The sequence below is a fragment of the Mobula hypostoma genome, chromosome 25 (genome assembly GCF_963921235.1).
Source record: "Mobula hypostoma chromosome 25, sMobHyp1.1, whole genome shotgun sequence".
NCBI lineage: Eukaryota > Metazoa > Chordata > Chondrichthyes > Myliobatiformes > Myliobatidae > Mobula > Mobula hypostoma.
In genome coordinates, this window is record NC_086121.1 from 5,383,649 (window position 1) to 5,398,196 (window position 14,548).

General features: G+C 44.6%; 1 protein-coding gene across 3 annotated transcripts in view; it reads right to left on the minus strand.

Annotated features, from left to right (window-relative positions):
* Nucleotides 1–566: 566 nt before the first annotated feature.
* The window catches only part of plekhn1 (pleckstrin homology domain containing, family N member 1), a 55,500-nt gene continuing 41,518 nt past the window's right edge, over nucleotides 567–14,548 (minus strand). For 2 of the 3 annotated variants that reach the window (XM_063033056.1, XM_063033055.1), the window contains 5 exons: nucleotides 14,126–14,359; nucleotides 10,609–10,824; nucleotides 9,692–9,740; nucleotides 7,601–7,654; nucleotides 567–3,144 (listed from right to left, as the gene is read on the minus strand). In XM_063033056.1, the coding sequence (XP_062889126.1) occupies nucleotides 2,924–3,144; nucleotides 7,601–7,654; nucleotides 9,692–9,740; nucleotides 10,609–10,824; nucleotides 14,126–14,359 (774 nt within the window). In that variant the 3' untranslated portion in view covers nucleotides 567–2,923. Of the gene's footprint in view, nucleotides 3,145–7,600; nucleotides 7,655–9,648; nucleotides 9,741–10,608; nucleotides 10,825–14,125; nucleotides 14,360–14,548 lie in introns of all 3 variants that reach the window. The other variant, XR_010016071.1, reaches the window with a different exon arrangement.

Below are 14,548 nucleotides of genomic sequence, written 5' to 3' on the forward strand. Positions count from 1 at the left end.
CAACCTGCAAATTAACCTTCAGGGAATCCTGCACAAGGACTCCCAAGTCCTTTTGCGCCTCAGTGTTTTGTATTTCCTCTCCAGAGAAAATAGCGTACGCTTTTATTTCTCCTACCAAAGTGCATGACCATACACTCGCCGACACTGCATTCTATCAGTAAGTCCACTTTCGTGCAAACTGGTCGATGTGATCATTGATTAACTGCTAAGGAACTGTAGCGTTCAGCGCAATGCTTGACAGCACCAGCGATTACTCATCGGAGTTCACCGTCTGTAAGGAGTTTTTACGTTCTTCCCATTTCTGTGTGAGTGTCCTCCATGTTTCCTCTTTTCTTCCCATTCCAAAGGTATACGGGTGAGGGTTAGTAAATCATGGGCAAACTATGAACCGATTGCGTGTTGCCCTCAGAACATCCTGAGCACAAAACTACACATTTCAATGTATGCCTCGATATTTCTAAATACATGTGACAAATAAAGCAACTCATTATTCTTTACAGTTATAAAAGGTTATGTAACTTGCATGATTATATACTCAGCTAAAAATATCAGATGAATTATCCCAACAACATCCACTTTATTACACTCACTCAAGAGCTGTTACATAAACGACATTATACAATAAGAATTTAATTATTACAAGGCAATGGGAATAGTTTAAAAATAAACAATAAAAATATTAACAATAGAATATAACAGGATGATATAAGACCTGCTCACATCATGAAGAATTTCACCAAATATTTTCACACAAGTGTAAACTGTTTTAATTTTTGCCTGGTCCCAAATGGCGTAGAGCTAAACTCGTAGACTCTCAATCTGGTAAAGTCGTGACGTAGCCACTATTAATCACAAGCGGAGTCATTCAGATCATTAAGCCTATACTGCTATGACACCAAAACAGTACTGATCTTCATCCTAAATGGAAGAGATTCTGCAGATGCTGGAAATTCAGATCAACACACACAAAATACGAGAGGAACTCGGCAGATCAGGCAAGATCTATGGAAGTAAATACGAGGTCGACCTTTCATGCCGAGACCTTTACCCTAGATTTATCTGAGCCAATTCTTTTTGATGTCTCAACAAAACCATCCATTCCTGATTATGAATGTGAACTTCCACTCAGTGGCCACTTTATAAGGTACAGGAGTGGAATCTGGTGTGACTCAAACACTTCAAGGTTTTAAGTACTGTCCATTCAGAGACGCTCTTCTGCACATCACTATAGTTATTTGAGTTACTGTTGCTTTCCTATCAGCTTGAACTAATCTGACTATTCTCTCTGATCTCTCGCACTAACAAGGCATTTTTGCCCACTGAACTGCCACTCATTGGATTTTTTTTTGTTTTTCACACTGTTCTCTGTTGTGCATGAAAATTCCAGGAGATCAGCAGTTTCTGAGATACTCAAAGCGCGACGTCTGGCACCAACAATCATTTCACAGGCAAAGTCACTTAGATCACATTTCTTTCCCATTCTGATGTTTGGTCTGAACAATAACTGAATCTCTTGACCATGTCTGCAGGTTTTTATGCATTAAGTTGCTGCCACATGATTGGCTGATTAGATATTTGCATTAATAAGCAGGTGTACAGATGTACCTAATAAAGTGGCCACTGAGTGTAAGTGAATTTCAGCTGACTGATATCTAGACCAACTCCGCCATGGACTGTCCCAAGCCTGACTGCGAAAGGAGGGTTGGGCATGGGGCTAACAACTCCATCCCATATACAGAAACGCCAACAGAAGCTCCAAAGATCTCTTCCCTGAGAAATGAAGGTTTACCTAGAAGATGTCCTACACCTGGGATAACTTGAAAGACTAACCCAGCATAGAGGACTTTGGCGATCTGCTGCTGGCGGCCTATGCCCTAGTAAGGGTGATGGGCTAAGACAAGAGAGGTATCTAGAAGTGTCTCCTCCATGACCAACAGTCAAGGATACTTTAAGAAAACAGACGCAGAAAATAAACAGAGGTCAATAATCACAGGTTGGTACAGGGTTCATAAATATGGGCGGTTCTGCTGATCCTGGAAATCTAAATCAACACAAATAAAACTGGCAAAGGAATTCAGCAGGTCAGGCAGCAAATGAACGAACTGGAAATGAACGAACTGTCAACGCTTTGGGTCGCGACACTTCATCATCCCTCCCATCTGTCCAACAATCTCTTTGACCCCCTGCCATCAGACAAGAGGTACCACAGCATTAGCAAGGACTATGCTAAGGGGAAGGAGTACAAGCTGGCAGGTGACAGGTGAGACCAGGTAAGGGGGAAGGTGGGGAGGGGGAATGAAGTGAGAAGCTGGCAGGTGACAGGTGAGACCAGGTAAGGGGGAAGGTGGGGAGGGGGAATGAAGTGAGAAGCTGGCAGGTGACGGGTGAGACCAGGTAAGGGGGAAGGTGGGGAGGGGGAATGAAGTGAGAAGCTGGCAGGTGACAGGTGAGACCAGGTAAGGGGGAAGGTGGGAAGGGGGAATGAAGGGAGAAGCTGGCAGGTGATAAGGGTAGGAGATAAAGGGCTGAAAAAGAATTAATCTGATGGGAGAGGAGAGTGGACCATGGGAGAAAGAGAAGTAGGAGGGGCTTCAGAGAGGGGTAATGGGCAGGTGAGGAGAAGGGGCAAGAGGGGAGCCAGAAAGGGGAATAAGAGAGAAGTGGGCCATAGGACAAAGGGAAGGAGGAGGGGCACCAGAGAGAGGAGATAGCTAGGTGAAGAGAAGGGGTAAGAGGGGAGCCAGAATTGTGAATAGAGGAAAGAGAGAAGGAAGGAAGGGGGAGAAATTAACAAAAGTTGAAACAAATCTTTTTCCAAAACGTTGGACCCTTCTTCGCAGGCTAGTAGAGTACTGCATCTTCACATTCACCATAATGGGATGATATTCCAAACAATTCAGAGAGTAAACAGTTTCCCAGGGGTTCAGGACCACCTATGCAGCACCCCCTGCAGTCTCGAGTCGACCATCCCTCGCTGGCACACCTTCCTGAGGGTGGCGGGGGAAAGATGGGGCATTAGCTGCTGCTTGAAGTCCCAGAATCCATCATCGGTGTCCGCCTGAGGGCTCTCGAGTTCCGCGTAGGTGGGTTCAGAAGAGGTGATGGAGAACCTGGTGTCATCGCTGTACCAGCTCATTGCCTTCTCTGCAGGAGAAAGGCAGACGGTCAAACACGGCAAAGCACCTTCACTTGATACATGACATCAGTGTGAACAGTTACTGTAAACACCAACCATGATGACCCCTAGTGTTGTCAATCAGTCCTCCCATCCATCCAACAATCTCCTTGACCCCTACCATGAGGCAGGAGGTACCGTAGCATTAGGACACAAACTATTCAGATGGGAAACAGCTTCTCACCCCAAGCCTCGAGACTACAGAACATTATACTGTTTACTTTTTAAACTTTTGTCACAAATGCACCTTATTATTTGTTAATTTAGTAGCTATAATATTACTTTATGTGTTATGTGTGTGAGTTATATGTACTGTGTTGTGCACCTAGGTATAGAGGAAAGTTGTTTTGTTTGGTGATATACATGTGTACGGTTGAATAACGATAAACTTGAACATCAAATTCTCTAACGTCCAGAAACTTCTAGACCCTCCCCCTTCTCCGTTTTTCCATTTTCCATTCTGGCTCCCCTCTTACCCCTTTTCTTCTCTTCCCTTCCTCGACCCTTCATCTTCCTCTGGGTCCCCTCCTCCTTCCCTCTCTCACATGGTCCACACTCCTCTCCTATCAGATTCCATCTTCTTCAACCTTTTATCTCTTCAAGCTCCCAGCTCCCAGCTTCTCACTTCATTCCCCCTCCCCCAGCACCCACCACCCTCCTCGCCTGGTCTCACCAATCACCTGCCAGCTTGAACTTCCTCCCCTCCCCCCCCAACCTTCTTGTTCTCATTTCTGTCCGCTTCCTTTCAAGTCTTGATGAGGGGCTTCAGCCCGAAATGCCAACTGTTTATTCCCCTCCATGGATGCTACCTGACGTGCTTGGGCTACCCGCCTCCTACAACTTCTTTTTAATTTTTAGGATACAGCATGGAACAGGCCCTTTTTGTCCAACGAGCTGCACCACCAACAACCCACCTATTTAACCCTAGCCTGATCACAGGACAATTTTCACTTGTCAATTAGCTAACTAAATGGGACATCTTTGGACCCATGGTGGAAAATCACCAGGAGAACGTACAAACTCCTTGCAGATGGCAGAGGAATTGAACTCTGAACTCCAGAATGCCCCAAGCTATAACAGCATCATGCTAACTACTAGGCCACCACGGCGCCCTTAGGTGTAACTACCTCCCTGTAGCTCCTATCGTCTCCTCATTCTTCTTTAGAGGGGTCCTGGAGCAAAGGCTAGCAAATGAGTAAAGCTTGGATGAAGTATGTCAGTCAGCATGGACCAGTCGGGCCGAAGGGAATGCTCCCATGCTGGCTAACTCTATCACTCTGTGTGCCTGCTTTGCCAACTTTAAATATCTGTGTCCTCATCGAGATCTCAATGGGCCTAGCCCTTCCCTTATACAAAGTAAATACAGTGACGTGCACAGTGATCGAAAAGCCCCGGTCTACCAATGTGCAGAGAAAGCTCGATAGTTATCGACTGAAAATAAAAACCGCATAATTTATCACGGAGAGCATCCTAACTGGTTGCATCACTGTCTGGTATGAGAGAGGGGCCACTGCCCAGCACCAGAAAAAGCTGCAGGAAGTTGTAAACTCTGCCAACTCCATCATGGGCAACAGCCTCCCCATCATCGAGGACGTCTCCAAGGAGCTATGCCTCAAAAAAGCGGGACCCATCATTAAGGACCTCTATTACCCAGGAGATGCCCTCTTCTCATTGCTACCGTCAGGAAGGAGGTACAGGAGCCTGAAGACACACACTCTATGTTTCAGGAACAGTTTGTTCCCCTCCACCATTAGAATTTTGAAAGGACATTGAACCCATGAACACCACATCAATATTTTTCTTCTCTTTTTTCACTACCAATTTAATTTAATTTTCTTTTGTATATATACAATATGTACTTATGGTAATTTATAGTTATTTTATTATTATGTATTGCAATGTATTGCTGCCATAAAACAACAAATTTCACAACAAATGCCAGTGATAGTAAAGCTGAATCTAATTGAAAATATTAGACACTTAACATATTCAGACGATGTTAACCTGTTTGGAAATCTCTTCTGTCAACGGTAACTCTAGATAAACTCTTCGCCTCTTTGTGTGTTAGTAATTAAACAGAGTGTCCTGCGTCTTAAGCAAGCTCCTAGAATTGCAGTGTTTGGGTCTTCCTAATCGCGGTTTCAAGTAACACAAAAGATTCTGCAGCTGCTGGAAATCTTGAGCAACACACACGAAATGCTGGAAGAATCTATCAGGCCAGGCAGCGTCACAGAGGGGAATAAACAGTCAACGTTAAGTAACTACAACCTTGTCAGAGGGATTGGAGGCTTGTGTGTCTTAATGACCCAGAGAGCTAAGTTGGCTAGAATCAGGGTCTTGTGCTTTGGCTCTTGTTAGGGTCACTCATGCCAAACAAGGGTAGAGGCCAGACTAAGAGTGGTCTGCTGCTCCTGCAGGTTTGGGAGTTCAGCTCAGGGCTAACAACCCTGACTGGTCAAACAAAACTGTTACAGAAACAGCAATGAAGAATCCTGTATCTGAGTGGCAAGGACAAAGAGAGATGGAGGCCCTTCAGTTTGACCTAAATAACAGAGACATTACAGGCTGTGGGTAGGTTAAGTAATGACTGCATGGTGCAGAGTTACAGAGAAAGGAGGAACCAGCATCTTGCTAGTGGCCAGTTTTAAATTTTTCCTGGGTGGACTTTTGCCTCTGTCCCAGATTGGAATTAAAGCTCCGGCAACCAGGACTAGTTTGGACAGGCCATCCTGCTAACATGACCAAGTTGGGCCAACAGACTGGGTTCCAGGCTGTCTTCCCCTACTGCAAACTTTACAGAGGCGGGAGGAGAAGATGGCAGCGTGACGCAGCGCGCGCAGCTGTCCGGTGAAATGATATCGTTTCTGTTAAATAGGGGCCGTGGACAATTCTGATTTGATGAAGACAGACGTGAGAAGCAGAGGAACATCTGGAGAAATTTCTGAAATGCCTGGTTTGCTGCCACTGCTACTGTGCGATCAAGAATCTCCAGAGGGTAGGCCCCAAAATCCCTGGCTTTGCCTGCTGCTGGCGACCGAGGCTGAGGTCAAAGCGTTCGGATAGAGATGGTGCTCAATACTCGGTGTCGGAGGGCTGATCAGAGGCTGGAAGTTTTCAGACGACTCAGAGTCCGACTGTAGTCGGGTATGTCAGGGAGAGTTTTCTTCCTTCTCCCATCTGCGAGAGATGTGGGACTTTTGAGAAACTTTGAACTTTTTACTGTGCCATGGACTGTTCTTCATCAAGTTATGGTATCGTTGCACTGTTGTAACTATATGTTATAATGATGTGGTTTTGTCAGTTTTTCAGTCTTGGTCTGTCCTGTGTTTTGTGATATCACACCGGAGGAATATTGCATCATTTCTTAATGCATGCATTACTAAATGACAATAAAAGAGGTTGGCGTGTCCTCATAATCTAATCTAATCTAATTTGTGTTTTAGTGAGAAAAGTTCTACTCATTTTTATTGCTTCGTCTCTGACACAGGCTCCGTCCACACCCTCTCACTGGTGATCAGAATCAGGTCTAACATCACTGGCGTATGTGGTGAAATTTGTTGTCTTTGCAGCAGCACAGTGCAATACATAGCAACAGAAAGATAAAAACAGAATTACAGTGAGTAAGCATATATATGTTAAATTGTTAAATTAAATAAGTATGCAAAAGTAAAAATAAAGTAGTGAGGTAGTGGTTATGGTTTCATTGTCCATTCAGAAATTGCTGGCAGAGGGGAAGAAGCTGTTCCTGAATCGTTGAGTGTGTGCCTTCAGGCTTCTGTATCTCCTTCCTGATGTTAGCAATGAGAACAGGGCATGTCCTGGGCGATAGGGGTCCTTAATATCAGATGCCACTTTTTTGAGGCATCACTCCTTGAAGATGTCCTGGATACTACAGATGATGGAGTGGCCCAAGTTTACAACTCTCTGCAGTTTATTTTCATTCTATGCAGTGCCCCCCACCTCCATACCAGAAGGAGATACAGTCAGTCAGAATACTCTTCACAGTACCTCTGTACAAATTTGCAAGTGCCTTTGCGATGCGGTCAACTAACACTCAGACTTATTCAAAAAGTGGGACTGTTCCTAGAAGTCATGAGGCTTCCCATGTCACAGGAGTTGCCAGTCAACGTGGAACTCAGCACTGGACTGCCTTAGGGACTCCAGTTCCGGGACTTCCTCAGGAATTATCCCCAAAGCCTTCCCCGTGAGTGCGTCTAGCCGCAAGGAAGTGGAGGCTTGAGATTAGAGTTTTCCTTCTGCCAGATGAACTGGCAACCACAGCTGATGAGCCCCATCTGCCCGGAACTGCCCCGGGATTAAACAAGGATCATTTAGGCTCTGTGTATTCATTAATCCATTGACATCACTACAAGGGATTTTCCGTGCAGGTGTAAACACTACTATATAATATAGAATATAAGTCACCTTCTCTGTAGCTATCTAAAACTTCCATTATTGCAAAATATTCAGAGTTGTCATCTAGAAAAAGGAGAGAAAAGCAAGCTAAGTCACTTTTTTAATCAGATTTGATGCATCAAATTCAACTTTATAAACTTATATTTCAACACGATATAATTTTTGAGAAATCTGGGTGGCATTGGCACAAATCAGGTTATTGGTGGAATTTAAAAACGCAGACACGAGGAAATCTGCAGATGCTGGAAATTCAAGCGATACACACAAAATGCTGGTGGAACGCAGCAGGCCAGGCAGCGTCTATAGGAAGAGGTACAGTCGACGTTTCAGGCCGAGACCCTTCGTCAGGACTAACTGAAAGAAGAGCTAGTGAGAGATTTGAGAGGGGGAGGGGGAGTTCCTAAAAGATAAGAGAAGACAGGAGGGGAGGGGTGGATCTAAGAGCTGGAGAAGGGAGAGGATCATGGGACGGGAAGCCTGGGGAAAAAGAGAAGGGGGAAGGGGAGCCCGGAGGGTGGAGAGCTGACAAGGAGTTATAGTGAGAGGGACAGAGGGAGAAAAAAAGAGAGGAAAAAGGAGAAAAATATATTAAAAATGTGGAATTCATTGCCACAGATGGATATGGAGGCCAAGTCATTGAGTATATTTAAAGCAGAGGTTGACAGGTTCCTGATTATTGATATCATTTATTTGTTTAGAGATGCAGTGCTAAGTAGGCCCTTCTGGTCCTTCAGGATGCACCGCCCAGTGATCTCTGACTTAACCCCAGCCTAATCACGGGACAACTTACAATGACCAATTAACCTCCCAACTTGCACACCTTTGGCCCGTGGGAGGAAACCAGAACACACGGAGGAAACCCACGGTAAAGGTGTCAAATGTTACAGGGAGAAGGCAAGAGAATGGGGTTGAGAGAGATAATAAATCAGCTGGGTGGAATGACAGAGCAGACTCGATGGGCCGAATGGCCTAATTCTACATCTATGTCTTATGGGTAATATTCTAAACTTCAAACTTACTATCACTATTCTGGATTTATTTTAATATCTTGAAAGAAAACATACAGGAATTTCATGTGTTCCTCCCATACCATTTTTAGATTATCTCAGCTTGGTTAATCTAACCTTGGCTTACATAGGGTTTTCACTAACACCTAAACTGGGGTCCTGAGAGCAACTTAAAGCCACTTGACCTTTGGTCCCATTTAAACGGTGGTCAGAATTTCCCAGACATTAGTCTCCAGAAATATTGGGAAAGCATTCCAAATGGATCTAAGGGGACAGTGGTTCTTCCTGAATTTTAACTTCGGGATTCCTCTCCCCTCCTTCCTTTCCCACTCTATCCTGGGAACTGTTTACTGCCATATAAAGCAGGGGTTGCCAACCTGATTTTATGCCATGGACCCCAGTATACCATTTATACCATTAACCAAGTGGTCCATGGGCCCCAGCTTGGGAACCCCTGGTATAAAGGATTGTAAAATAATTCAAATCCATGGTCATTAGAATGTCTAAAAATGTGTGAATCTTTATCTATTCTTCAGAGCCACTATATCTGACCAAATGGATATCCCTTCCCATTGGACAATGCCATTATACTTGCCCACTCTCCCATTGGATGAGACAATGGAACTTGTCACTTGGACATAACCTTCCCATTGGACAACACAATTGGGTTCAACCACCTGGACATCCCTTCCCATTGGGCAACGCAATTGGACCTGACCACCTGAATACCCTTTCTTATTAGACAATGCAATAGAACTTGGCAGCGGGACATTATCTTCCATTAGGCAACACAATTGGACTCGGACACCTGAACATGCCCTCCTATTGGACAATACAATTGGACTTGACTACCTGGATATCCCCTCCCATGAACAACGCAATAGAGCTTGCCCACTTGGCCATTCCCTCCTAGTGGACAACAAAACTGGACTTGATCTCCTGGACATCTCATCGCATTGGTCAGATTATTACTGTTTGGTGAGTAGCAGACACCCTGACTAGTGGACAAAACCTAATCATCCAGAGATGTCAGCCTATTGGAGAACGCACCTTCAAGCAAAATTATTCATCACTTTTTAAGGGGGTTTTGTACCTTTGGAGAAATGGACAGGAAAATCAGTACTTCCTTTCCTGGGTACCCCCTGCAAAAGATGAGACATGGTTCAGAATAGTGACACCAGACGGACTGAACAGTAAATAAGCAACATGACTATGAATACAAGCTTAACTTTAAGAGGATGTCAAAAGAAAGATATTTAGTAATAGAGTCATGGAGGACTTCAACACAAAACCAATCCCTCCAGCTCATCTAGTCCATGTTATTCTGCCTAGCCCCATCGACCCTCACCAGACCATAACCCTCCATAACCCTCCCATCGTGTACCTTTCCAAATTTCTCTGAAACCTACATCTACCACTTCCACTGGCAGCTCATTCCACACTCTGAGGGGAGAGGTTCACCTTACTTCTCCCCCTAAATGTTCCACCTTCCACCCGTAACCTATGACCTCTAGTTGTAGTTTCTCAGTAGAAAATGCCAGTTTGCACTAGCACAGACCAGATGGGCTGAAGGATTCCTCAGTTGCACAGACAACCGTCCCACAATGCAAACTCCCCTCCTTGTTGCGCACCAAATCCTCCTCCCCATCCACATTTCTGAGGCTCTAATGGACATCTGTATGAGGGTTTTCAACGATCGGATTCTGATGACCACCCTGTTCTTGCTGACCTAATGCCGTGCAATATTAATCTACAGGACATGACCATCAGGAACTTGGACTATATTATTTATTTATTAAAGAGACACAGTGTGGAATAGTCCCTTCTGGCCCTATGAATTGTACTGCCCAGCAACCCTAGCCTAATCACCGGACAACTTATGTCATAATTATATGTGCCTTGTATGACTGTTGGTTTTGTGTTTTGCACCTTGACCCCGGTGGAACACTGTTTCATTTGGCTGTATAATAATTAAACTTGAACTTCAATGCAACTCTATAGAATACTTACGTCTCTGACCCTGTGGCAGTCCAAGGGAAACTGAAAAGAGTTATAGGGTTCTGCATACGTAGGGGAAAGAATATCACTGAGCGGTTTTCCATCCATGTATGCACAGGAACTGTTCTCTGACACGGAAGGTGATGATAGAGAGAACCTTCCCTCTGTGGATGGGACCATGATGCTCCAATGATCCGCATCCGATGAATCTTTCTGCTTGAAGACAGGCTGTAATAAAAATAAAATCATTTTGTTCTGTGACTTGCATTGCGAAGATTATCCTAAGGGCAATAACATCAAGGATCAACTTTATTCACCGTATACATATAAGTACATATAATACATATTTCAGGAACAGTTATTATCCCTCAACCATCAGGCTCTTGAACCAGACAGGATAAATTCAGTCAACTTCAAATGCCCCATCATTGAACTGTTCTTACAATCTACAGACTCATCTTCAAGGTCTCTTCATCCCATTTTCTAAGTATTTATTGCTTATTTATATTAATTTTTTTCTTTTACTATTGGCACAGTTTGTGGTTGTCTGATGAGTGTGTGTGATTTTTCATTGATTCCATTGTGTTTCTTTGTATTTACTGTGAATGCCTGCGAGACAATGAATCGCAGGGTTGTATCCGGTGACGTATACTGTATGTACTTTGATAATAAATTTACTTTGAACTTTGAAGCTCTTAATGGTCTGGGACCAGAATACATCACAAAATTGCTTTTGTTTTATAATCTTGCTTGAGCTCTCAGCTGTTCTCTTAAATTTAAACAATCTCCCTCTAAAGATAATTGGCAAGTCAGCTTTTTTTAAGCTAAGCTCCTAAACTGTGGAATTCGATACCTAAAACAATAGGAGATGCAGACACAGTTGACAACTTTAAACGTCAGCTCAAAACCTATTTATTTAACCTTGCTTTTAACCAACATCTTTTTGTCATTTATTTTCATTTTGTAATCTATCCCATTGTAAAGCACTTTGAATGACATCATCTGTATGAAAAGAGCTGTTTACTGTTCAATGTACTGTTTACCTGTGCTACACACTAAATGAACTTTGAATTATAATATGAATCGTATTTTATGAACTAATTTGTGGTAATATTTTGTTTTATGTGCTGTGTGAGTTATATGTTTTGTGGGTGCACTGTGGTCTGGAGGAACACTGTTTCATTCGGTTGTATCTATGTACAGTCAGATGACAATAAACCTGAACTAATCTGAATTTCACCAGGTTCCCATTTTACACCATAAGACCTTAAGACATAGAAGCAGAATTAGGCCATTCAGCCCATCAAGTCTGCTCTGCCATCCCATCATGGCTGATTTATTATCCCTCTCAACCCCATTCACCTGCCTTCTTCCCATAACCTTTGATGTCCTTACTAATCAAGAAGCTATCAACCTCCGCTTTAAATATATCCAACAACTTGGCCTGCACAGCTGCCTGTGGCAGTGAATTCCACAGATTCACCACCCTCTGGCGAAAGAAGTTCCTCTTTATCTCTGTTCTAAAGGGACGTCCTGGTATTCTGAGACTGTGCCCTCTGGTTCCAGGCTCACCCACTGCAGGAAACATCCTCTCAATGTCCACTCTATTTAGGCCTTTCAACATTTGATAGTTTCAGTGAGATCCCTCCCCCATCCTTTAAGACTCCAGAGCTATCAAACACTCCCCTTACATTAACCCTGAATGATTTTTGATTTCCTGAATCACTCTCATGAATGCTTTGCTGCATGCTTGAGTGCTCAGTGGAGGGCGGGAGAGGGTTGTTGCTCTGCTGCTCGTGTGTGGGAGGGGGGAGATGGAGGTGGGGGGCTTTTGGGCTCTAACGTTTCAATTGTCATTCATTCTTTGGGGCACTTCTGTTTTGGTGGACGTCTGCGAAGAAAAAGAACTTCAGGATGTATATTGTGTACATTTCTCTGATATTAAATGTACCTATTGAACCTCCTCTGGAGCCTCTTCAATGTCAGTACGTCCTTTCTTAGATAAGGGGCCCAAAACCGCTCACAATACTCCAAATGTGGTGTGACCAATGCCCTTCCACCTATCTTTACATTGTCCTAAATTTGGCTACAAAGCCATCAATCACTTCCATCCTGATGAAGGGTGTCGGTCCAAAATGTCGACTGTTTATTCCACTCGATAGACACTGCCTGACCTGCTGAGCTCCTCCAGCATTTTGTGTGTGTTACATCAATTCCATCTTCCAGAGCATTGACGTTGATCATTGACACTCTCTTCATACAGAGAGTGGTGAATCTGTGGAAGTCTCTGCCACAGGAAACAGTTGAGGCCAGTTCATTGGCTGTATTTAAGAGGGAGTTAGATATGGCCCTTTTGGCTAAAGGGATCAGGGGGTATGGAGGGAAGGCTGGTACAGGGTTCTGAGTTGGATGATCAGCCATGATCATACTGAATGGCGGTGCAGGCTCGAAGGGCCGAATGGCCTACTCCTGCACCTATTTTAAGCAACATACATCAAAGTTGCTGGTGAACGCAGCAGGCCAAGCAGCATCTATAGGAAGAGGCGCAGTCGACGTTTCAGGCCGAGACCCTTCGTCAGGACTAACTGAAGGAAGAGTGAGTAAGGGATTTGAAAGCTGGAGGGGGAGGGGGCGATGCAAAATGATAGGAGAAGACAGGAGGGGGAGGGATAGAGCCGAGAGCTGGACAGGTGATAGGCAAAAGGGGATACGAGAGGATCATGGGACAGGAGGTCCGGGAAGAAAGACAAGGGGGGGGGGGTGACCCAGAGGATGGGCAAGAGGTATATTCAGAGGGACAGAGGGAGAAAAAGGAGAGTGAGAGAAAGAATGTGTGCATAAAAATGAGTAACAGATGGGGTACGAGGGGGAGGTGGGGCCTAGCGGAAGTTAGAGAAGTCGATGTTCATGCCATCAGCTTCTCTAACTTCCGCTAAGGCCCCACCTCCCCCTCGTACCCCATCTGTTACTCATTTTTATGCACACATTCTTTCTCTCACTCTCCTTTTTCTCCCTCTGTCCCTCTGAATATACCTCTTGCCCATCCTCTGGGTCCCCCCCCCCTTGTCTTTCTTCCCGGACCTCCTGTCCCATGATCCTCTCGTATCCCCTTTTGCCTATCACCTGTCCAGCTCGCGGCTCCATCCCTCCCCCTCCTGTCTTCTCCTATCATTTTGCATCTCCCCCTCCCCCTCCAGCTTTCAAATCCCTTACTCACTCTTCCTTCAGTTAGTCCTGACGAAGGATCTCGGCCTGAAACGTCGACTGCGCCTCTTCCTATAGATGCTGCTTGGCCTGCTGCGTTCACCAGCAACTTTGATGTATGTTGCCTGCACCTATTTTGATGTTTCTAATGTACAAAGAAGCAGACTAACACGGACCCCTGCAGAGCACCAATCGTCAACGGCAGCCGACCAGAAAAGGCCATGTTTTCTTGTTATGTCCTTGTTTATGGTTTTTAACTGCACCTGCCACAAACAGCTCGACTAAACTACAGTTAAAACGTGGACGCCTTTGAAATGTACCCTACCTCAGCAGCAGAGCCTCTTATAGATGGAGAGTCTCTCATGATTCCCCCAAAGGGCTCAGCATATGCTGGTGACAGAGGGGTGTCCATGGGACCAACTGTAGGTGAGTAACGGTCCTCCCTGAAACAAGCATTGTAGCTTCCAGGCTGCCGGGACAACGCAGGGGTCTTCCAAAGCGACGCTCTCTGATCACCTTCGTGGGCTGGTAATGGTGACGAACTGTGTCTGGATAAAGGCTGAAAGGCAAACAGAGAACATAGAACACTACAGCCCAGAATCAGGAATAAGGATAAGATCAACCTTATTTGCCACATACGGTTCCAAGTATTAGGAATGTGCTGTGGTGTGTTGATCAGGTCACAACATGCAACATAGAGAGATGATGGAATTAAATGTGCATAAATGCCAGCATGTATTTACAATGT